This window comes from Topomyia yanbarensis, chromosome 3, assembly GCF_030247195.1.
Source record: "Topomyia yanbarensis strain Yona2022 chromosome 3, ASM3024719v1, whole genome shotgun sequence".
NCBI classification, from domain to species: domain Eukaryota; kingdom Metazoa; phylum Arthropoda; class Insecta; order Diptera; family Culicidae; genus Topomyia; species Topomyia yanbarensis.
In genome coordinates, this window is record NC_080672.1 from 61,983,902 (window position 1) to 62,008,837 (window position 24,936).

At 33.8% G+C, this 24,936-nt stretch overlaps 1 protein-coding gene across 1 annotated transcript in view; it reads right to left on the bottom strand.

Annotated features, from left to right (window-relative positions):
* Positions 1 to 24,936, bottom strand: part of LOC131689747 (protein O-mannosyl-transferase Tmtc3-like) — a 731,596-nt gene that overhangs the window by 129,795 nt on the left and 576,865 nt on the right. The window contains exon 7 of the mRNA XM_058975042.1: positions 6,887 to 7,068. Coding sequence (XP_058831025.1) covers positions 6,887 to 7,068 — 182 coding nt within the window. The remainder of the gene's footprint in view (positions 1 to 6,886; positions 7,069 to 24,936) is intronic.

The following is a 24,936-nucleotide window of genomic DNA, read 5'->3' on the forward strand; positions in this document are numbered from 1 at the left end:
TTTCCATTTCATTAAATTTTATTTTTTTTACCTTTAGTTTTATATAGATTTATTTATTATTGAACCCATTAATTTTCCTTTTTTATATTTCTTTATTGTAATTGACTTCTTCTAGCATTCTCCGTTTTACCAATTTATACTATTTTGATTTCACATGTTTTCTATGATTTCACTTTTGTCTGTTTTGGGGGCTATTTTCACTTGTTCGTGTTTTCCATTTTTTCTTCAATCTATTCCGTGTTTCGGATTCTCCTCGTCAGTAACTAACACTAACTTAATGCTAGTTAGATAGGTCCAAACCTGCACCAAATTGGCTAGGAGAAATATAGCATAGTGCACCAAATTGGCGCTAGTTAGACACTAAAATCCAAAAATTCACACGTCTTGCGTGAACGCTAAATAACTAGCTGGTATCAAGTGATGTCCCGATAGTACACACAGAAGTTCTGTTTGCCGATTAGGAATGTGAATCGTAACCGTCTTTTGCTATAAGCACTAAAAGCTTAATGCAAATGCAAAATTCAAAAAAAAAAAACATTGCATAGTACCAGGCGTTTGGTTCCGATAGCAAAAGATGGTTTCGGTTCACATTCTGCGTCGGAAAACAGAACTTCTGTGCTTACCATCGAGACATCACTCGGTACCAGCCAGTTGTTGAGTGTTCACGAGTGTTCGATTTTAGTGTCTGAATAGTATCAATTTGATGTTGGTTTGGACTTATCTAACTAGCAGTACGTTGGTGTAAGTTACTGACGGAGAAAATCCGAAACACTAAAAAACCAGACTTTATATTGGGTCTTGCGTCCTTATGTACAATAACTGGATTGTCGAAATTTTTTTCTCTTTGGGAATTTTGCGAAATATATTCCGTCCCATTGTTCCCACTAATTTCGATTTACTTCATTCTTGAATAAAGTATAAGAATAAAAATATTCTAAATTAGTTATATTAATATTTTTATTTTTCATTATTATTTTATTTTTTTTTTTGTTAACTTCATCCTTTTCTTTATTGTTATTCTATTTTGAAACCTTTTTAACATTTCTCCCACTTTTCTGTTCTCATTCATTAGATTTTTTTCTTTTGTTGCCTATTTTTATACTCCATACATTTTGTATTATTATTATTTCTACGTCTACCTCAGTGGTTCCATTTTGTTCATTACTATATTTATACTGTCACAAATGCTTACATCGGGTGAAGATATTCTTACTCCCAGCGATATTACACTTACATGCAGTTTTCCTTACAGGACATTCCACGTGACGATTATTCCCTCTCGAGAGGAGTGGTTGCCTCACTATAAGGAGAGACAACAACAAACGCAGGTGGTCTGTTACCCTAGCGGTTCTCTGATGGAGGAACGTGCTGGTATCTACTGTCGTGAAATGAGATTGGAACAATATCTTTACACATTCTAATCTGGGTGTATAAAAACAAGTCATGAGTTCAAACAACCGAGAGAAACCAAATTAATTCAAAAATTAAAATATCTTTAAAAATATAATGAATTTCAAAAACCACAAACTGGCACGGTCTAGCTAATAGGTATCAACACTGTTTTAGATCATTCATCCGTCTCTTTTGCTATCAAGCATTATCAAAGATCCTTAAATATTTCTTAACAATCAAAAGTAACTTCCCTTCAATGTAGACATTTAAAATCTCCCCCGCAGAGTAAAATATGCCAACACATTGAGTGCTCATAAATTGCGTTCAATATTTTATGACAAGGGTCCCAACCGTATGTCACCATCGCCCATACTAATCCTTCATTTTGAGAAGGAGTCAGCGAATATCCCCGCACTGACAAGTGAAGACACTGCCCACTCGCCCGGAATGTGTGCGTGCGTTTGAAAATTCAAAGTCCAGCCTTCCGCACCACCAAAAAGAGATCTATGGACCAAAGTTATGCACGGTCGTGACTTGCTGACTTTGGCTAATAAAGAAGAATTCGACTCCCCCCGCACGAGCTTGCTTGGCCGCTCTACTCTAGCTACCTACTCTTCCAGCGGGTTGTCATCGCTTCGGGCTTGAAATTTATTGGTTCGTGGGACCGAATGTGGCCTCCTTCGAGGAATGTGGCTTTGACAGGCCGCTCCGAATGAAGCGACATTTAATTGCTGCAAATGTCCATTAGCCTTTGACCGGCGGAGTGGCCTCAGCCTATTGCTACAGACCAGACGCCAGAGGACGGCAGTGTGCCACGTCATATTTCAAACGATATAAGCGTTGTGGGCCGGAAGGGGTGTCGTACTAGTCTTGTACTTGCCCTAAATACTATAAATCGAGAAAGAAGCCATCGAAGGAGAGTGTCATAATTCGCCACGATATTTAGTATCAAGGGTAAATACATTTAAGCGGGATAAAGAGGGACTTGTAAGTGCACTATACGAACGATCATTAGAACAGAACTACGTCTATAATTACTAAATTAGACTTCAATAACGCATTTCTAGTAACAATCTGTTTACAATGTTCAAGCGAAAAACGGAAGGCCGGAATGTTCTAGTCCGAACACGCTTCTATCTGCCAGAATGCACCATAAACGTGGCTGCACACGTACCACACCGTGGGCGGCACAAAATAATTCCTCATCAACATTCACGCGAGTTGATGCCGGTGGTGGCTTCTGCTGCACACGCAAGTCTCCCAGCTCGCTCGCTTGGCATGAAATTCGAAAATTACATTTCAGAGCCCGGTTTGGATGTCCCGATATCCCATGCCGTACTGTGCATACATATTAATTGTAATTTTGTAACAAATCAAATCACACGTGCGCCGGCAGTAGCCTACGCACCGAACGGTTGGAAATCTCACCGAACCTGACTAGTTCCCAGCAATATGAAATTACGACCCGGCGTGTGCACAGTGGCTCGACTTAGAGCAAAAGGTGGACTAAAGTCAAAACTTTGTCGTATCAGTTCAAATAAGACGGTTATATGTAATTTTGATACGCTTAATTCATTTTCGATGTTAAAATACACTAAAAATCAACATTTACGGTTCATTAGGGTGGCTCAAAAAATATTTTTTTTTGAAGCGGTTCATAAAATATTTTAAAAATAACTTTTGTGCACTAGATTCGTTTTTGATATTAAAAAATGTCGGAATTTTTTTTTCTCTCATTAGGGTGGCTCAAAAATAATAATTTTGATGACATTGTTCATAAAATTGTCTAATAGTGGTGTTCTTGAGCTGAAATTGTTTTTAATATTAAAACATATTAGAACAAAATCCCCTCTCATTAGGGTGGCTGAAAAATAATTATTTTGTCGCAGCGTTTAATATTTTTAGTAGTAGGTGTTTGTGCACTGCATTCTTTTTCTATATTAATATTAAAAAATAACCATTTGTTAGGAAGGCCCAAAGATAATTATTTTGTCGTTAAAGTCCATAATATTTTTTGTTAATTTTTGTACCCACAAAAAAAGTTAATTTCTATTTCATTAGAATGACTGCTTCAAACAGATTTTTTTGGTAACAGGAATTAAGTGAATGTTTTTTTTTGGGGCTACCGTAAGTCTACCCGCATCCATTGGAAAAGTCTTGAAATGATTGTGGCTTTATATCACATCGCATCACATGTTATTTAATCAAACAGATTATATTTTACTTCGGTTATTTTGGGATATTGAATCGATTTATCTACAAAAAGTTGATCAAACGATAATTTAAAAAGATATTTCTCAGTTTGATTTCATGTTGATAAAAAAATCTTATCTTTATTCTTAAAAAATGCAGCATAATTTATTTTAATCTTCGTCCGATTCTGATGATGATTCGTCCGAAATTTTCTGCTTCAGCATTAACTTAAGCTCTTCAGGTAGATTCTTGACATGTTTTTTCGGGGGATCCAAGTGCGAGTTCACTAGTGGGTCGGAAGAAACGAGCATACGATTGAAAATATCCCGATTTGTACTTTCCCTTGAAATTTTTCTAGAGAATGATTCTCTACATTTCTTGATGCTTTTGTTACTCCGCTCTTGTGCTTCCTCTGACATCCTGCCTACAGGTAAAACTGACCACCGCATTATATCGTGACCATGAATTAAGACTCGGTGCATGCCTGTGGGCATATAGTACCATGGGTAAAGATGGACGTACAATTTAGCCGTTTCCATGCAATATACTTTGAATTTGTCTGGATCAATATCTTCGCCACAGTTTATAGCTATAAGAGTGTTTCTGATTCTTTCAATCAAAACACGATCTATCCCAGTAATATCCGAACTTGTTAATGGATCTGCAAAAAAATTGCGAGCAGTATTGCCATCATTACTGCTTCCTGATCCCCCTTGTTTCGGTTGATCAATAATTAAACCCATTCGTTGTCTGAAACCTTCTTGTACTCTCTTCTTGGCTGCGTTAAAAGATTCCTCAAATCCTGTTTTTCTCCAGCACTTGAATTCAAGACGATAAGATATATGAATAAGACACTCGAAGCATCTAATCCAAGCGTGTAGTGATGAAATTCCGAACATTAGAAAATCTTGTGTGGGGATTACATATTCCATTTTTTCTAAATCGTTAAACTGAGAGATTGTTGAATTACAGGCGTAACATCGTTGCGCGGAGCTCGTACCTGTTAGTGTGTTGACAATTTTCCCATCGATCATTGTGAGGTGCATCGAATAAGTGACCACTACTTTTTTACCACAGAAAATCGTCTCGAACGGTTGCAAGCGATCTATTTCGTCACTCATTCGTTCACATTCCTGTAGAATAAGTTCATCGGTTTCCGGTAAAAACTGAAGATGCACTGGTCGACACCAGAAAGGCGACCCAGGACGATTATTATCCCATATTACATTGCCATTGCTTGACAAGCGAAGCGGGACAAAAGATGTAAAAAATATGTGTGAATCCTTGTCAGCGAAATTTTTGAATTTTTGTTTGTACTCTGGAAGCCCAGACGCACCATCGCAGCCCCATTTTATTGTATGTACTAAAGTTTCCGGAATAACGGCGTAACTGTCTTTCTCCAAAAACAGAAGCAATCTCTCAGTTGTTTTGTTCAAGATAGCTTGAAGATCTATCCTGATGCTCATTTCCGTTACGATGAAAAAATTTCCAGCAGGATAACATTTCTGTTTTTCTTCGGCCACTTTGTAGTAAGAAGGATATCGATCTTTGGCAGGCTCCCTAACAATGTTATACGCGTTTTTTGTGAGATTAGCCCTCACAATTATAGCCAACGCCTTTTCTGGAGATATTTCCTTTACCTCTCGGTGCGGATTGATTGCTTCTTTTAATATTTTAGCAGTTTCAATGTTCCCTTCCGCACGCATGGACATTTGAACAGCGTATGCCAATTCCGTCGAGGAATGAGCAGCACGCAATGTTTCGGTCTTTCGTCGTTTTACTCGATCACAATTCATGGAAAAATTCTTTTGTGGTCGGCCCAATTGCAACGGTTGTTTCGATTCAGGAGCGATTAAGTAGCCTTCTAGCCAGTCTTTAAATCTTACCTCAAAATATTTTGGTTTCCTCGATGCCTGCTCAAATTTTTTCAGCAGAGATTTCCAGAAAAGCTCAAATTCCTGGTCACCTTCTTCAGGGGAGCGATTCCAATGAGCGAAAAACAGTTCACGAGCAGAACTTTTGCGCTCGCGCAGGGTAGGAAGGTTTCGAATAACTTCGTAAATCGAGTTTCTTTTTAGACATATTTCTGTTAAAGTAGGTCAGCATATGAAAATATGTGTGATACGCAGATATACAAAAAAATGAATTCTAAATTGAGCTACCTTGCATTTTCGATGTAATAGAAGCACTGCTTCACTCGTTTACCCGTAAGATGAAACAATATCACAAATTCTGATCAAAACAGCGATTCACATAAATGAATATAACGAAGTAAGCGTGGACTCAGCTTTGTTTACTAAATTTGACAGTTACTGCGAAAGATAACATGAAATAATTCCAGAAACATTTAATGATATATTTCAACGCGTCGGAACATTTACTGAATTTTAAACAAACTGATGGATACTATCAACACCTAAACAACTACTCTTTCTACTCGGCTCCCCTCATTTGTGCACTTGTATAAACTTCGTGGATCATTCTCTCAATATTATTTGAAAGCTGTGCATGTTTTCATGCCATTATTCTAGCTATAAAATAATTATTGAAATTTTATATCAATAACTACCACGCGTCTCCATTTGCAGTTTTTTTAAATTTTGATTGCTTATCGCAAGTTTTCGCAAAATTATCAAGGGCTCATATGATAGAGAAAATTAAAAGCTTTCGAATGAGTATAGTTCGATAGCGGGCATTCGCGGGCGTCGTAGTTGTTATGGCTTTAGAAGTTCGTGATTTTTTAATTATCATGACAAACAGTTATTTAAACAATGAATTAAAGAACTAGTAACTAAATTGTTGTAATGTTACGATGTAATTTAATCTAACGAATAATTTTGCTGAAGTAACCTATGCCATAAAATCAACTGTTTCTTCGAAAAACTAAAATAATCAGATAAAGTTGCAGTGAGCAAATTATGCGAAAAACACTGGAGTTACTCCCTTCTTAAAGCTGTGAAAAATTCATTTTTCATCCGAATTGCCTAAAATCTTACGAAATTGTCTCTGACATATAAGCCAACAAAAGAAAAATATTGATGAACATATCGCGTGACCTTCATATCTGGACTTAAGTCCGGGCTCGTCCCACTGTGGTGTGGTGCTACGACGCGTCCATTGTTGGTACCGGCAAATTCAAGGGAAAAACGCTTATATCGCATCGCTGTGTAGTCGGCGTGGGTTGATGATGTTGGGTGTACACTGTACATGCAAGGGAGAAAATTTCGGCCCCGATCAGGAACGTCTGGCGCGGACTGGAAATTCTCCGAATCCCGGAGAGTTGGATAATTAATGCACTTACCTCGTGAAAACCGGTAGCTGCGAGCCCATAATTTGCAATCGAGCGAACAAAAGTGCCACGGTGGCTACGCACAGTACGGCCAACCGTCGAGTGGCCTCGTGCGGCCACCAGCCGCTCGGTAGAGTCAGCGATTTTCCACTCATCACCGACCGGGCCAAGTGATAGATGTCACCGAGGCGGATCTGCAAAGGAAAGGAAAGCGAAGGAAAGAAGGGTTTTAATCATTTAGTTCATTGTCGGTTGGAGCAATGGTCCGTTGGGGGTGGATTTTTTTTTTGCTTTCAGTATCAGGTAAGCTCTTTTAAGTATATCTTTGAAGCAAATACAAATTATATTATATTATATTATATTATATTATATTATATTATATTATATTATATTATATTATATTATATTATATTATATTATATTATATTATATTATATTATATTATATTATATTATATTATATTATATTATATTATATTATATTATATTATATTATATTATATTATATTATATTATATTATATTATATTATATTATATTATATTATATTATATTATATTATATTATATTATATTATATTATATTATATTATATTATATTATATTATATTATATTATATTATATTATATTATATTATATTATATTATATTATATTATATTATATTACATATTTGTATTTGTTTGAAGTATTGAACGGTTGCAATCTGGTAGTAAGCTATGTTTGACAGTAGTTCATTTGAGACTACTGAACATAGCAGGTGCTGAAATAATTGTTGAATATTTACATGAGGTTCTAGATAATCCATGGCTTACTTTATGTGGCTTGATATTTGTGATGCTGCCAGTACACTGTTTGTCACAACGTCAAATATCTGACATCATTCTTGAAATAAATTGGAACTGCTGTAAGTGCCAGTACTTCAAATATTTGGTAAAACACAGTTTATCAAACTGTTTATTCGTGTTTGTCGAAGCGATTATTTGTCTATTTGTCAAAAAGTGAGCTGACCCCAAGACGGATACAGGTGGGCACATTTTTATAGGATTTACTAAAGCATATCAAACAAAAAAATCTGAGATTTGACCAATCTTCCCCGAGGGTCCTGGAACACTATGTGCAAAAACCAAATCCAACCATTTTCAGACTACGAGGATGCTTGACCGGTTCACCGGTGAATCCGGAATATGATCCAAGAGAGTCACTTTTATCGGTGAACCGGTCAAATGTTCTCGTAGTCCGAAAATGGTTGGATTTGCTTCTTACACAAAATCTTCTACCCTTTTACGCTGACTTTGTCATACTTGGAGACATTTTTTCAATGGATCTAATGAACGTTCATTATTGGCTTCTTACGACCCGGCCCAGGATCCTCACATTTCTTTAGTACGATGCACTTTAGTAAATCCTACAAGATTTAAAATAGTTAAGGTGACCCAAAAAAAAATATGAAACAACCTAAATCGAAATCAACTTGCCCGAACGCAGTCCAGAATCACTCCAATATTTTTGGGCCATAGTGGCCCTCATCAAAAGTATGAACTAGTAGAATATTCGGTTCTTTTAATGTAAAGAGCATCCAAATTGGTCAATTATATCAAGTTATGATTTTTTGAAAAACTACCAGCCAATATCCAAATCCGATCGTTCAGGTTTATTTTTAATTTATTAACCATATAATTAACTACTTTAGTTTTAATTAATTTTTACTATTTATATTTCCCAATATTTCAATTATTCAATCTCCAAATTTATTGAATTTTTGATTTTCTAATTTATAAATTTTTCGATTTCCTACTTTTCCCATTTTTTTATTCCTAATTTTAAAGATTTCCATCGATCATTGTTTTTTAATTCTGTTTGTTTTGAATTTAGGAATACTAATTGTTCATAACTTTTTAAAATGTTTAGTAATTACTGTATTTTAATTTACTTTTGATTTTTCAATTTATTAATTTTTTGATTTTCTTATTTTTGATTTTTTTATTTCTAATTTTGTAGATTTCCATTGCTAATTAATTTTTTAATCCTGTTTGTTCTAAATTTTGGATTTTTTTTCGTAATTTTCAAAAATGTTTAATGACTAAATTTTTAATTTTATTATTTTTCCAATTTTTGAATTCAAATTTTTTGAAGCATTTCAATTTTAAAATCTTTATATTTTTTTATTAATTTCAAAATTTTAAAAATTTCGAGCCTCACATTTTTGAATTTTTAAATTCTCAAACTTTTAATTTAAAACAATTTCAGGTCTAATATTTATAAATTTTTAGCAACTTTAATTTTTTAAATTTTTAATCTGTTTATGTTCTATGTCCTAATTTTTTATTAATTATCAGCTTCTTTTTTTTTAATTTCTCATAAAGTTTAACGACCAAATTTTCAAATAGCAATTTAGAAAATTTTGAAGTTATCAAGTTTTGGATTTCTAAATTTATTAAATCTTAAATTTTTTAATTCCTTTATTTGTAAATTTTTATAGTTTAAAAATTTGTGAATTTTTATATTTTTATCTTTCAATTCTTAGATTTTTGAATTTAAACTTTTTTTGAATTTTAGCCATTAAATTTTCTAAACTTTTTGAAACTTTCAATTTTGAATTTTAAATGCTTCGGTTCGAAATTTTTTAAAAGCTCTGAACTTATTTTTTCTGAAATTCTCAATTTTTAAAATTAGAAATGTTTAAATCATTATCATTAATTTTTTGATTTTTCAATTTTTTAATTTCAACTGTTCTTAAATTTATTCATGCTTAAATATTTTTTTTATTAAATTTAATTCATTTAGTTATATACATTTTTATTTTCTGATCTGTTATTTTTTGAATTCTGGGTTCTTAAATTGTTCAAATTGTTCAAATTTTTAAAATATTAAAATTTCAACATATCAAAATTTTTGGATCGAAAATTTAAAATTCCAATATATTACAATCACAAATATCAAAATTTTGAATTTTGGAAAGTCAATATCTGAATCTCTTAAAATTTTAAATTTTTTATTTTTTTTTCAATAATTTGTGATTTTGAATTTTCTAATCCATTAGTTTAGAATTGTTTTGCATCTTTTATTTTTGAATTTCCTAATTTTTTAATTTTTTTATCTTTAAGGTTTTAAATGTCTTGATTTTTAAAATTTTCTGATTTTTTTGTAGTTCCGAAATTGTTCAATTGGACATATTTTAATTTCTTACTTCTGAATACCCAAATGTCTAAATTTTTTAATTTGCATTACTTTAAAACTATTTTTAAATTATAAATTTTTTTAAATCATTTTACTTTCAAATTTTAAAGCTTCTTTAATTCTTCAATATTAAAATTTTTAAACGCTCAAATTTTAAAATTTTTGAATTTTTGAATTTACACATTTTCGAATTTTCAAATTTTCTATGTTTTAATTTCCTAATATTTTAATTTGCTTATTTTCAAATCGCTTGATTTTTTACAAAATTTATTCCCTGAATTTCAGTTAATGTTAGACTTTTTCTTTTTTCCTTTTTATTTCCACTAATAATCACTTTCTTTTGTCCGTTCTCACGGTAAAGAGGGATAAGTCTGTCTTTAGCAGGAGGAATGTTGGTAGACCTGACTGATTCGTAGTTATGCTGCCTAGGCGCGACCCCTGCCAACAGAAGACAAAAGACTAGCGTGTAGGATTTTAGGCCTGTTTCTAATCACCCTGTCACTTCTAGTTTTCCGATCCAGTGAACTTCACATCCTTGTCTTCACTTGAGTACTTTGGCTCTAAATTATCATAACTTTCCCTACCCTACCCTACCCGTTTTAATATTTATTTTTTCATTTATTTTTTCTTAAATTCTGAATTTTTAAATTTAGTTTAATTAAGTTTCATTTATTTTGAAATTTTAGATCTCGAATTTTGAAATTTCATCATTTTAAAATTTTTAAATCTTTAAATATCAGAATCTTGTTGAAATGTATAGTTTAAATTATTAAACCTTGAACTTATTTTTTTTGTATTTAAATTTTTAATTCTTAGATTATTAATTTTTTATTGTTTCAATTTTGTTTTAATGCTTCTTTTCCTAATTATTCAAGTCGTTTTTTTATTTTAAATATTTTAATCTAAATTTTTGTCGTATAACGTTTTAAATTTTCAAATCTCTTAGATTTTAAATTTTTCATTTTCTTAATTTTTTTATTTCTTTATTTTTGAATCCTGTTATTTCTTACTTTTGCAGTCCTTGAATTTTAAGTTTATCATTTTAGCTTCTTATTTGTTATTTTTTTGATTAGTTACAATTTAATTTTTTTTAATCCTTTCAATCTCTCATATTTTAAAAATTTAAATGTTCAAAATTTTTAACCTTTGAATTTTTAAATTCTAGAATCTTGGGATTAAAAAAATTGGACGCTTTGTGTTAATAATTTTTTAAGATTTGAAGTTTTTGGTTTCTAAATTTATTTCTTGAATTTCAAAATTCCCTAATAAGTAAATTTTCAATTTTTTAAAATAGTTGAATTTTTTTAATTCTTTAACGTTTGCATCCTTAAATTTTAAAAAAAAAATTATTTCAACTTTTCAAGTTTTATCCTAAATTTAAAATGAAGGAACTCTATATTTTTATTTCTCAATTTTCTTTTTTCTAATTCTTTTTTTAAATCCACAATTACCAAAAAAATTTAAATGTTAGAATTTTTATATTTTTAGTTTTTGATTCTTTGATTTTTAATTTTTTTAATTTTCAAATTTTATTTTTATAATCCTTGAATTTCAAATTTTTTGAATATTTGAAAATTTAATATGCGGATTTTTCTTGATTTTTAATTTTCTTACTTTGTTTTGTTTTTAATTTCTAAATTCTTTGATTCACCATATTTTAATTTTTTCCTCTACTTTTTCAACTTTTAAAATGTTGAATTGCTAAATCTGTATTCAATTATGAGGATATTTAAATAAATAAACTTAACAATTTTTAAATTCTTTAATTTTAAAATATTGAGATTTTGAAGTTTTGAAATGCTAAAATTTATGAATTTTTGAATTGAAGTTTTTTTTTAAATTCTTTGATTTTTTATATTTTTTTTGTGTTCCATAATTTATTTTCTATTTAATTTCGTCTTAAATGCTTGATTTTAAAATTAATTTTTTTTTAATCTTTAAATATTTAAATTTTTTATCTTTTTGAGTTTTTAGATTTGGAATTTCGTAATTTGAATATTTCAATTTTTTTTAAATTTTACTCTTCTTTAATTTTGAGATGCCAAAATTACTTAACCTCTAAACTTAGAAATCGCAAAAATTTAAATTTTTGCAACCTCAAAGTTTTAAAATTTTGGATTTAGAAATTTTTGAATTTCCATATTAATCTTTTTTTTGCTTAATTTTTTCATAGCTTAATTCTTTTTAATTTCCTAACTCAATTTTTTTTTAATTTTTCTATTTTTTTATTTGAAATTTTAAAATTTCCTGAATTTTAAATTTAGCGATCTTTTAATTTTCCGTTTCATTTATGTTAAACTAGCTCATACCCACCGCGCGTTGCTGCGACTTTCATCGAGATAGGAAGAAAACACAATTTGTTCCGAAGCGCCATCTGCCGGGCAGATAATCCCCAACCAATAGCACACAAACACGCTTCATAACGAATACCTACTATGTATAAATTTTTACGGCAATCGGTTAAGCCGTTTGGGAGTCTATAAATCATATACATACAAACATTGACTTTTATATAGATAGATAGATAGATAGATAGATAGGTAGATTTTTTAATCTTTTAGTTTTTTACCTTTTCAATTTCTAATTTTTTGATTTCTGTATTTTTGAATTCTGTAACTGTAAACTTCCTTGAATTTTTAGCTTTTACTTTTTGGTTTATTGATGTCTGATTATTTTTTTATTCACGATTTTATTTTTTTATGCAGGTTTCTGAACTTTTTAAAATTTAAGATACCCAAATTTCAAAAATTTTGATCTTTAAATGATTAAATTTTCAAATCACGATATTTTTTATAAATTTTTAAATCTTGAAATTACTAATGTTTTAAACTGTTAAAATAATGAAACTTTTAACATTAGATTTCAATTTTTTTACTTAGCAAATTTTCACAATTTTAAAACTCTTGAATTTTTTAAACTTTTAGACATTTGTATCTTTAAATTTTAAATTTTTTGGATGCCAAGCTTTTAAAATATTTGGCCTTTAAAATTTCTGAATTAAAATTTTAGATTTCTCAATTTGGTAAATCTCCGAATCTAAAATTTTTAGAATCCTTTATTTTCAAAATTTGAAGTGTTTAAATGTTTATAGCTTAATTTTTCCTTTATTCTTTAATTCTTATTTTCTTAAATCTTTGCTTACCCTTAAAATGATTTGCATTTCAATATTTTTTTACAATGTTTAATTTTTTTAATCATCGAATTCAAATTTTTTTGAATGTTTTAAATTAGTATATGTGGAGTTTTCTGATATTAAAATATTCATGCATCAAAATTTTAATACAACAAAAAAATTAAAATTCCAATATTTTGAACTTTTAAAATTTCAATTTTTAAAACGTTGACGTTTAGATATTCAAAACCTTTAAAGTTTGAAATTTATAATTTATTTCATAAACTTATTTTTTTAAAATTTTCTTATCTTCCAGTTTTGAATGTTCTTGCTTCTTTTAATTTTTGATTTCTTAATTTTTGATTTATTTTATCTTATTTTCATAGCCTTAAATTTCCTGATTTTTTTAATTTTCTTACTTTGTGTTAAGCTTTATTATGTTTTAAGAATTTTCAAATTTTGAACTTTCAAATTCGATTCTTCAATTTTTTAAATATTTAAATTTTGAACTTTTGAATGGTTAAATTTTCATAATTTTTGAACCTTTAATTTTTTTTATATTTTAATTTTTTAACGTTTCAATTGGTTTAGTTTCAAATTGTTTGATTTTTTGTTATTACATTCCGTAAATTTTAGTAATCGTTAGTATCTTAATTTTCTATTTATTTTATTTGCGATAATGCTATTGATTTTCAAATTTTAAACTTTTAAATGCTATAAAAGATTTTTTAATCTCTTAAAATTCTTAGTTTAAAATTTCACGCATTTCAGGAATTTTAAATCTAGAAATATTACAATTAAACAATTTTTAAATTTTGAGATTTTTAAATTATTAAACCCTTAAACTAAAAAAAAACAAAAAAATTGATATCTTGAATTTTTAAATTCCGAAATTTTGGAATTTCCAAATTATTAATTTCAAATTGTTTCAATTTTGTTTCGATATTTCAATTATCTTTTAACTTTCAAATTCATAATTTTTATTATTTTTAATATTTTAATCGTAATTTTAAAATTTCTTGAATTCTTAATTTAATTTAATCCTGGTTTCCCAAATTTTTAAAATTTATAGTTTCCAAATTTGGAAATTTCTAATCTTTGAATGTTTAAACTTTTATTTTTAAAATTTTAGATTTTTCGATTCCGGAATCTTTCGATTTTCATATCACGATATTTTTAAATTTCAAATTTTAATTTTTTTTCGATTTTAAAAATTTAAAATTTTAGAAATGAATTTAACAAAATTGGAATTTCACAATTTTCATTTTATATTTTTGAATTCTAAGATCATTAAACACTTTAACCGTTGTCTTCCGTTTTAATTCCACTATGATGATATGATTCATCATAGTGGAATAAAAACGGAAGACAACGGTTAAAGTGTTTAATATAACATTCCACTAAGTCGCTCAAAACAGTGCTTTTGTTAAAGTGTCTAAAATCATATTTTTGGTTTAATTTTTTAGGCTTGTTCTGTTTCAAACTTTTCAATTCTTGAATTTTCAGATTTTAAATCTTTAAATTTTTAAATTTGATGATGTTCAAATTGCTGAATTATTAAATCTTTGAAAAAAAAAAATAAATAAATTATTAAATTCAATCCGTCATAGAAAAGTCTCCTAAATGCAAGGAGCTTACGGCTTTCATTCGCCACAAACCCCTGAAGGGGTTAGCTGTATTCTTCGTCAGCGGTATCAAGTCAAAAACAAACTTTTCTTCTCGAGGAGATCTGGACCCGTGCCGGCACATTGGTTCAATTTCTACATCTCTACACAGGTCCTGTCATTTATCTCACAGTACCTAGTAAGTTCAGCCGGAATGTTGGCTGGTTCCAGTTAATATTTCTACTTCAGTAACACAACCGATTCTAATCAGAAATGGTCGTGTCACTGGAGCCGGCACTAGAACCTAGACTAGAACTAGAACCAACCAGAAGTTTCGGCTCTTTTTCCGACTGGACTAACTGGGTTGCGCTGTTGAACAAATGAATAAGATTAGGAGATTTCTTATTCCCGAGAACAACAAAACATTTTTTATTCGAGAGTGGTTCTACTGGAGCTGTAGACCTAAAGTCTGGGCACGGTTCCCCGCCAGAATCACTCACTACAATTGCAGATGAGATGGGAAATGTTACCCACCAAAACACCGCTTAATGCCAATCGCAGCGGGCTGTGATCCTCATTGTACAGTTCAGAGATGTACAGGCGTAGGGATTTCACGGTCGCGTGTATTATCGCAAAGAGCTCGAGCGTTTGTACGTTAATGTGTTCTATAGCGCGTGTGTTTGCATGTCGCGTGTGCTAACGTGTAACTTCGCATGTATAAATTCTATTTTATGACCGTGTGTCCTTTCGCGTGTGTTCTAAATTTTCGGTGTACGGTTCAGATGCTGGAAGAGAGTGAGTTCTTCCATATCACTTGAGTTCCCAGTCATGTCGCCATGGAATCTGTTGTCTAGTGAATTTGAGCGTCATTTTTTGATTGGTCCTGCTGAGGGCAGTTAATGGTAAACTTAATCAGCCATTTTTTTCTCAATTTAATCTTTATTTGATACCTCGCATCCACAGAAAGAATTAAAGACCCCCGCAAATTACCGCAACATCCGGCACAATAATGGCTCTGACCTAGCGCACTACCGCCCATGCAGCCACTTTGAAACACCATTCCGGCGGCCTGCACCAGACCACGGCGGCGGCGTTATGATGAACTCATGTGACTTGGATGGTTTAGTTGCTCGTTTATCTTCCTCCCTCCACAGTACGTGGATACGCATCCACGAGAAGATCGGAAGTTGCAACGACTGGCCGTCATGCCTTGGGCCGGATGATGTCTTCCCGGGCCCATCATGGCGTGCCAGTGTAGCAATGGAGTACATACTGGAACAAAAAACAACAAGAATCTGCATCATAATCCGGTGGCCATGGTGGTTCATGAGCTGGCCCGGTTGCTGCCGGTTAGTGTTACTGGAAAGCATAAAATCCACTCTCTCGCACATACACACACACACACATACAAACTAAACCAGTACACAGTCGGTCAGTGGGTTGGGTGAAGCTCCAGCTCACTAGCAGTGCAGCGATGAGCTTCTGCAGGGTCTACAGTTTTCTTGATGTATGGTGTTTGTTTTTCGATCATAATTTATTCGGCGAAAGCAGATTTATTTCACATCGTTAAGCACCGGCACCGGATGGCGGTTGGGGCGTTGCGCTTTGCAAGATCTGTTGGGGCTGAGGTTTGGGTTTTGGCTCAGCTGATTGTTGGTGGCTCCGCCTTACTGTACTGCAGATCGATGGATTTAGCGTGTGATTTTTTTGTCTCGGCAGATGAAGTTGGCAAGAAATGGTGGATGTTGGAACAACACCCACGATGGCCAGGATCGGCTGGTTTCCACACCTTTCTAGAGCAAGTTGAAGTGTTGTAATGTGGCTTTAGCTGAGGTAAACAGTGGAAACAGACGATAATGGCAGGAAGAGATAAAAAAGAGATCGCTCGCTGGCATGGTTGGTGTTGTTGAATCTATTTTTTGAAGGATTATGGCTTCCCGTCAGCTGCGAGGTAACGGAAGCTTTATTTTCAACCTGCACCAGTACCGAGATGCGGTTACTCTTTTGTTTATTTGTTTGCTTCAGGTACGGGTTGAATGTTTATTTTGTTTTTACTAAACGTAATAAGATGTGAACATTTGAACTAGAACTTTCTATCAATCAATACAAGAAATGCTTCACAACACACCCACGGGATTTGACTCGTCGTTTAGTGTCTTAGCAATTGTTCTAGTGGGACGACACACAATAGACTCATTCACCTAATGGGTATGTGTGATATGCGAAAAGTTTTTTTATGATTCTCTCGAGTACATTCCGACTACCAGCACGTAGTTGACCTGTTCATTTACGCGGTTAGAACTTTCGTGATTGAAATAGAAGCATTCTTAGCATATTCATATTAAAAGTTAATAAAGCTTTTTCAGGAAATGAAACAAAAATCTACCCCAATTCCATATCCCATCGTACTAAGCGAGGAATTACTGTAACAGTCACGCAACAAGAAGAAAAAACGATTCGAAAAATCTTTCCCGCCTACTACACCCATCCATGACTTCGTTCATAACGAGGACCTGTTTCTAGCAACTGGCGGTTGTTGTTGATGTTGTTGTTGATCTGATAAGTGTAGTGACGGCTGCCCCTGGTGAAACATGACCGGTGGGATCATAAGATTACATTTTTTATGCCAACCTACTATTCGTTTTCCCACTCCATCTAGCTAGAAGTATGTGGTGGTGCGTTGGCGAGGATAAGAACCTTGAATGGATATTTCCAGCCGCAGGGCTAGATGGTTTATGCGTGTGCTTATGCGTTTGCGATTGGATACCCATAAGTACATACTTGCTCTGGGGAAAATTCCTTACAGCACGTCGCCGGGTGATACAACTCAATGGATTATTCCCGCTCTGCAGTTTGGTACTGGAAGTTATTTCCTAGCCATTAAATGGGTGGATGATGGTTGGAACTTGTTTGGGCTTTAAGAAAATTCATGTAGTGAAGCTTCAAATTGGTGGTTGGAGATCTTTATAACAAAGAGCAAAATAATTTAACTTCCGCCTTGTCCAGACAAATTGCTATATTTTTCCACAAATATTTATATTATTTTGCCAATATCTTCGACACTATTGGAACTAAAAACAAGCGTCAAAGAGGCTTACCGAGAACATACCTGGTTTAAGTGTTGCAATTGTGCCTTTTACATTTCAGCCAACTTTGATCCCATGGCTGGTTATGTTCAATGCAATTGTGAAATTGTCTGTTACATTCTTAGAACATATACTGGAGCTGTAGAGCTAGGTTCTCAAAGGAGCTCCCCGTCAGAATCACTCACTACAATGGCAGACGAGACGGGAAGTGTCACCCACTAAAACTCTTCTTAACCTTCCGGCAGTCGCGCTGCTAGTGCACTGAGTGCACGCTGCTCTGAAAATCTAGCGAAATCGTCTTAGGGCACCAGTGGCTACTCGTTCAATGGGCCATAACCGCGACTTCCGGAGGGTTAAGGCCAATTGCAGCGGGCCGTGATTTTGATAGTGATATTGAATGTACGGTTCTTATATGTGAGCGCAGGAACTATACGATCACGTGGGAATGAGCGTTTATATGTACGCGCTTGAGATCGTGGTTAGCATATTAAAAGTGCTATAGTGTTCACTAAATCATTGGCGCGTTTTTGTGTTTGTGAAATCTTAGGCGTAGTCGTGCGTGGATGATCGCGATTGCAAGATTGTTTTTGTGTATCATCGCGAAGGGTTCGGGCATTTGTAAGTCAACATGTTCGATCACGTAGACGTGTGTACGTCACGTATTTTAGCGTGTATGTAACTTTGCACGTATAAATTCAAGTTTAAAACCATGTGGCCATGTGCATATTTGTGTGCATTATTAGCTGATCGCGCGCGGATCGACCACTACCTCATTTGGACCTAAATAAACATATTTATAAAAAAATGTGTTCAAATATTGTGTTTTTTGTTAATTTTCCTACAATCAAGTAACATGTGTACAATGTTTTCCTAAATTTTCTTTGCAAAATATTGAAAGTTGTGCGCGTAACAGCTAATCTCCAAAGGTACCTCGAAAAATGCGGTATAAGTCATAACTCTAAATCTGCTTGACCAACAGTTTTGAAATTTTTGTAATTTTCTCACAACTTTGCTACTGTGCGACATTTCTGCTGGTACAAGAGAGTTTTTTATGATGTGCTGCTGTTGAAGATTTTTACACACTCTTTCTGCAATTTGTTATCGGTTCCAAAAAATTTCCAATAAAGGTCCGGCTGGGGTCTACTAGGCGGTTGATAACAGTCTATTATCTTTCTCCATACAAAACCAGCCTAGAGTCCGTGTGGCATCCGGCGGGTTGAAGTTTCTTAATCAAGAATTGGTTCCACTTGGTTTATGCTTCCATGTCGTAAGAGGCAACTTAAATCAGGAGTCTGAATGGTTGGCAGGACCATGCCGTTCGCGCACGGTCTTACCCTTACTGTGTTAAGCGAATTTCTGACACAGTGGACAAATCGTGAGATTCAAATGGTGGTCATGTCCCTAAGCCAACGTATTTGGTATATTCTAACTGCTGTAGAACAAGTGCTGATGATAAAATGTGTAGTGCTGTAATCGAGTATGGTTAAAGGGGCACAAATTAATCTTCAACATAAACTTACAGCAACTATGAACCTATACCGCCTTGTGCAGGAGAGAAAAGCTTTCATAGCTTTGGTTAAACAACCGTATTTCTATAAAGGAAACTTCTATGTTGGAAAGCTACTTAGCCTCATCTTCGTAGTTTTCACCAAAAATGGCATGACACATTCACGTGAAATGCCTCGTGCATGTATACTTGCGAATTGTGCTATTGACGCATGTCTTATATCCGACCTCACAACTCGTGATATTTGTGTAGTCACAGTCAATATGACTATTTATAACATAAACAAGAAATACGTCCATTGTTCGACATATTTGCTGCATAATGAATAATCACCTTCTGATGAATGCAAAAGGGTTGTATCATACTGTGGTAGAAATAAATTTCTCCTCATAATCGGCAGTGATACAAATGCCCACCACATAATTCAGGGCAGCTCAGATATCAATTGGAGAGGCACCGAATGAATAGAATTCTTAAGCAGTACAAATCTGCACATACTTTGCAGGAAACCGCTCAACATTTGCACGAGCTGGCAGAGAAGAGGTGTTAGATGTAACTTTCTGCTCTGACAGTATTACGCGTGAGTTGGCAAACGGGCTCGTTCCAAACGAGCTCGATCCGTCGCTATCTGATCATACGTACATCGTCTTTAATCATTTAAACCTCAACTATTCTAATCAAGAAAGCACTCTCACTTACTTTCGAATAGTATCTCACCTTTTAGCAGAAAATGTTGTCTTGTAGGGCGGTAAATTATTTGATTCCAAGGTCTAGTGCACTGCGCAACTTTCATTGGATTCGATAGCTGGTAGCTGCTAGCCTGAATGGTTTGATACTGATTCTGAAAAGAAGAATTCTCTTTTCTAGCACCTATCGAGCACAATTCAGCGCAAGTCACTGTCATTTTTTTTTAAGATTTGCCTTACTGGAGCTGTGAAGCTAGGTTCTCGGAAGGGCTCCCTATCAGTATCACTCACTACAATTTCTGACGAAACGGGAAATGTCACCCACTAAAACACTGCTTAAGTCCAATTGCAGCGGGCCGTGATTCTCAATGTGATATTCATTATACGGTTCAGATATGTGCGGGCGTAGGGACTTTGCGATAGCATGTATCGTCGCGAAGGGTTCGAGCGTTTGCACGTTAACGTGTTCAATCGTGCGTATGCATTTGCATGTCGCTGGTGCTAACGTGTAGGTAATTTAGAGTATTTTATAATCGTGTGTTCTTTCGCATATTCACGTGTGTTCTTGGATGATCGCACGCGAACCGTGAATCTGATACTTAATTTTACGGTGTACGGTTCAGACACTGGAAGAGAGTAAGTTCTTTCACTAGAGTAGCCATGGAACGTGTTTTTTCCTCGAAAACGTAATGATCGTGCATTTTTTAGGATTTAGGGTCATTCGGTTGATTTCACACCAATTCGCAAAGTTTACTAATTGACGTTGAAGAAAAGCTACGTCGTCAGTATTCCGGATTTTGTGGTATAACTTAAGGTCATCAGCGAATGACAACCGTGGTTCTTCTAAGAAAAAGTTAACGCCGTTTAAATACAGGAGAAAAATCAAAGGACCGAGATGACTGCCTTGCGGAATACCATATATAGCGAAGAATTCTTCGGATACACAACTACCTATCTTGACAGCCAGACGACGATTACTGAGATAAGATTGCACCCAACGGAGTACAGTGGTACCAAAGCCAAGTCTATCCAATTTTACCACTGACATGGCATCAGTCACATAGGACGTGAACGACAGAAGATTCGTAGATGTTGAACGTTTCGGCATAAATCCATGTTGATGTAGTGTTTGCAGTGATTGAAGATGGGTTCCAACACGACCATTTCAAATAGCTTGGGAACTGCGCTTAGCTTAGTAATACCGCGGTAGTTGTCAACTTCTTTTTTATCTCCTTTTTTGTAAACTGGAAACATGAAGGAGGATTTCTAGAGGTCGGGAAATACTCCGGTTGTTAGCGACCAACGAAGCAGATGACAAAGAGGTTCCAATACACCGACAGAGCATTTTTTAAGAATAATAGCTGGTATAGCATCTGGGCCTGCGGAGGTTGAAGCCCACCAAGCGTCAGTTGTACCATATTATTGTCGATCTAGATAGAATTCAAAAACTGACATGACTGTGGACCATTAAGTGCCGCACGGGAAACCTAGGGCGGTGCCAGTTTCTCGTTGGAAAAAACGCTCGCAAATTTTTCAGAGAATGATTGGCAAATTTCTTGAGAATTAGTACTCATACGCCCTCCGTAGCCCATCGTTGTGCTGTGTAGTGGATATGATATCCTATCTTCCCGAATGTATCGAATGCACGAATTTAACACCAGAAAAAAGTAATCAACGAATCTTAGGAAGGATTACCCACTATTCTATCGTATATGCCAGTTCTGCATCCATTCCCTGACCCAGCTGTCACAAATATTCAGACGAACACATACCCAGATAGACATACGACTAGCACATAATAATTGTACACTAGTACTAAAAACTACAATTACTACTAGTCTAACACTAATACGTTTCTACTTTTCCATTTCTTTACTTAGCCTGTGCACCGATAAATAAACACAGAATGGCCTCCACTGTGAGCCGTGTTCACCAGCACCGCCATGGAGCAATGTTTGCAAACGCGACCGTCAGCAAAAGTCAATCCACGTCGACCCGCCAGTCGGGTTCGGTCGCCTCGATGCACCACTACTGAGGCATAATGCAATAACCATCTTGAAGCATTTATCTGTCAGAGGTTCTTTAAAGTTTATGCACAAATATGCTTGATGATGTTTGCAAAACCGCCAAATTCATGAACCAAGGGGAGGGCGAAAGCATAATATTCAAAAATACAAAAAAAAGGATGAGCTTAGCATTGCGTAGCAGAGCGTTTATTGGCAACTCAATAAATAGTGACTCAAACAACATCCAAGCTATATGAGGCGGTACTGAAAATTCTTTTCCGGCGTAGACGAATTTTGCGCCAAATCGTATTCAGAGTTGGCAGCACCCTCTCAGATTCTAATGAAACTTTCTGTACATGAAGGCTTTATCACAAAAAGCTACTTTGCATATTAGGTTTCTCCAAAAATGATCTATACTGTCTTTTGAAAAGTGCCAAACGTTTTTTCCCATTTTTTTTTCAAATGGCTATAGTCTAAAAGTGGCAAATCCTACAAAAAATGTTGTAGGAGTGGTTTTCACAAAATTAGTCAAATTTTCGAATAAAAATATTGAAAAAAATTCTTGATTGACTCCTCCACTGAAAAAAATCGATTTTAAAAATTTAAAGTCGATTTACGAAAAAACACCATTTTTAATTTGGATGAAATTTTGTTACAAGATAGTTAATTATGTTCCCTACCCGAGCAAAGTCCAACATCAAAATTACAGCAAATAGACAACATATTTTGATATCAAGCATCAAATTGAAATCTTATTTTGATATCAGTTTAAACTTTTTCAGATATGGCATCATATTTTGATCTCATTTTGATGTGCTTACATTTTTAGAAGAAAAAAAATGTGTGTTTCTATTTCTTTGACAAACATTAAATTGATTACTTATTTTGTTATCAATGAAATATTTCACCATCTCAATGAGTTTTCAATTTGTTTTCCCTGATAGCAAAAATATCATAGTGCAATTTTTCTGCTTTCGATTTTGAACTTTTAACCGTTAAAACGACCAAATGATAACAACCTGAGCAATCATTCCATACTACATCACAGCATCAAGTTTAGTTCTCAATTTGTTATCAGACTCTGCTCGGGTACCTACCGTCAAAAATTCATGTTGGGCACTTTTGAGGAAAAAAAGTTATTTGAAAAAAACTTTTCCTTGTCCAAACTGAATTTTTTTTTCTTCACTGTATTTTTATCGAAAACTAAACCAATGAAAGTCATAATCATCTCAGAATCCAATAAAACTCAGTTTGTGAGAAGATATTGTCTAATTTAGAATTTAAGCATAGTTTTATTAAGGGGTTAACTACTTTAAAAATGTTCATGAAATCGAATTTTTTTTGTTACTTTATCTGAAAGCACAATTCCTTGTTGGTTTCCCAATTTTTTATAAAGATCCAAGAAATACATCGAAAGTTACAGCGCTTCCAAGCGCGCTTCGTCTGGCAAGAGCAGTGGTAATTTGAAATTTTAAACTCGATTTTCTCTAAATGTCGTTTTACTAAAAATGGTTGTTTCGTGATCACGATTACCGAAAAACTACTTAGTCAATTTTCTTATTGTTTTTCAATTGATCGTAATTAATCCCTTTTTGGCTTTCTCATATAGAAAGGTTATGCAATCACTCTGAAAAACGTCAACCTAATCCCGGCCCGGAGGGCCGAGTGTCATATCCCATTCGACTCAGTTCGTCGAGATCGGAAAAAGTCTGTATGTGTGTGTATGTATGTGCGTATGTGTCAAATAATGTCACTCATTTTTCTCAGAGATGGCTGGACCGATTTGCCCAAACTTAATCTCAAATGAAAGGTGCAACCTTCCCATCGGCTGCTATTGAATTTTGGATCGATCGGAATTCTGGTTCCGGAATTACGGGTTTCAGAGTGCGGCCACACAGAAATTTCTCATATAAACTATAGGAAAAATTAAAAATAGAATTTTTATTTTTGATGCTAAATGTGTTCAAGGTGCATGAAACGTCGAGATTTGATGCAAACTGGAAAAAAAATTTGACAACGGTTCACTTTTTTGGATTTTGGCACATTTTTGCCTTTCTCATATAGAAAGGTTATGCAATCACTCTGAAAAACGTCAACCTAATCCCGGCGTAAATAATGTATTATTTCTATACAAGGAAAATATTTTTGGTTCATCTTCTGAATTTGAATATCTTTTCGCCTCTACTTTGCCCCCAGTAATAGGCACAAAACTGTGTAATTTTTGAGTTCCAGGTATTGTTTTGGCGTTATTATACAGCTCTTAGAGTTCTTCTGACATTTTGTTGTGCTGTTCAGTGAACATGTAGCAGAAAGTTAATTTTGGGATATTTTTATCAGTTTGTTCAACTGTCCAGTTATATAACTCTTGGGGGACTTGTTATGGTATTTCCATAGTCGCGAGCAAGACTAGCTTTTTTGCCATTCACTTGAGAGTGCCACCAATAGCATCACAGGGTCGTTTTTCATGGGATGCTGCAACAAAATGCCATTCTGCGCTTAAGGTTGGAGAGAGAATCGGCAAAAATCAAAATCGAAAAAAAGCAGTTTTTTCACACCAAGTGTTAGATCTTCATAAAAATCAATCAGCAGTACTGTAACAACATTTTACATAAACTGCTTTTTTTGTTTTCGATTTTGGCCCATTCTCGCTCCAACCTTAACTCATACTTTGACTGGAATCTACACAAGCTTGCAAAGTTTTTCTTATTTTTGTATTGTGCTGCTGCTCCATCGGAATAAATTTTAGAAAAGTTTGTCAATTGTTTCATAAAATTGATCAGTTTTGAGAGGAATAAATGAACTGCAGTCTTCAAGTCTTCTTATCTTCCAGTCTTCCAATCTTCCAGTCTTCATTCAAGATTGTTATGAATATATACCAAATTCGT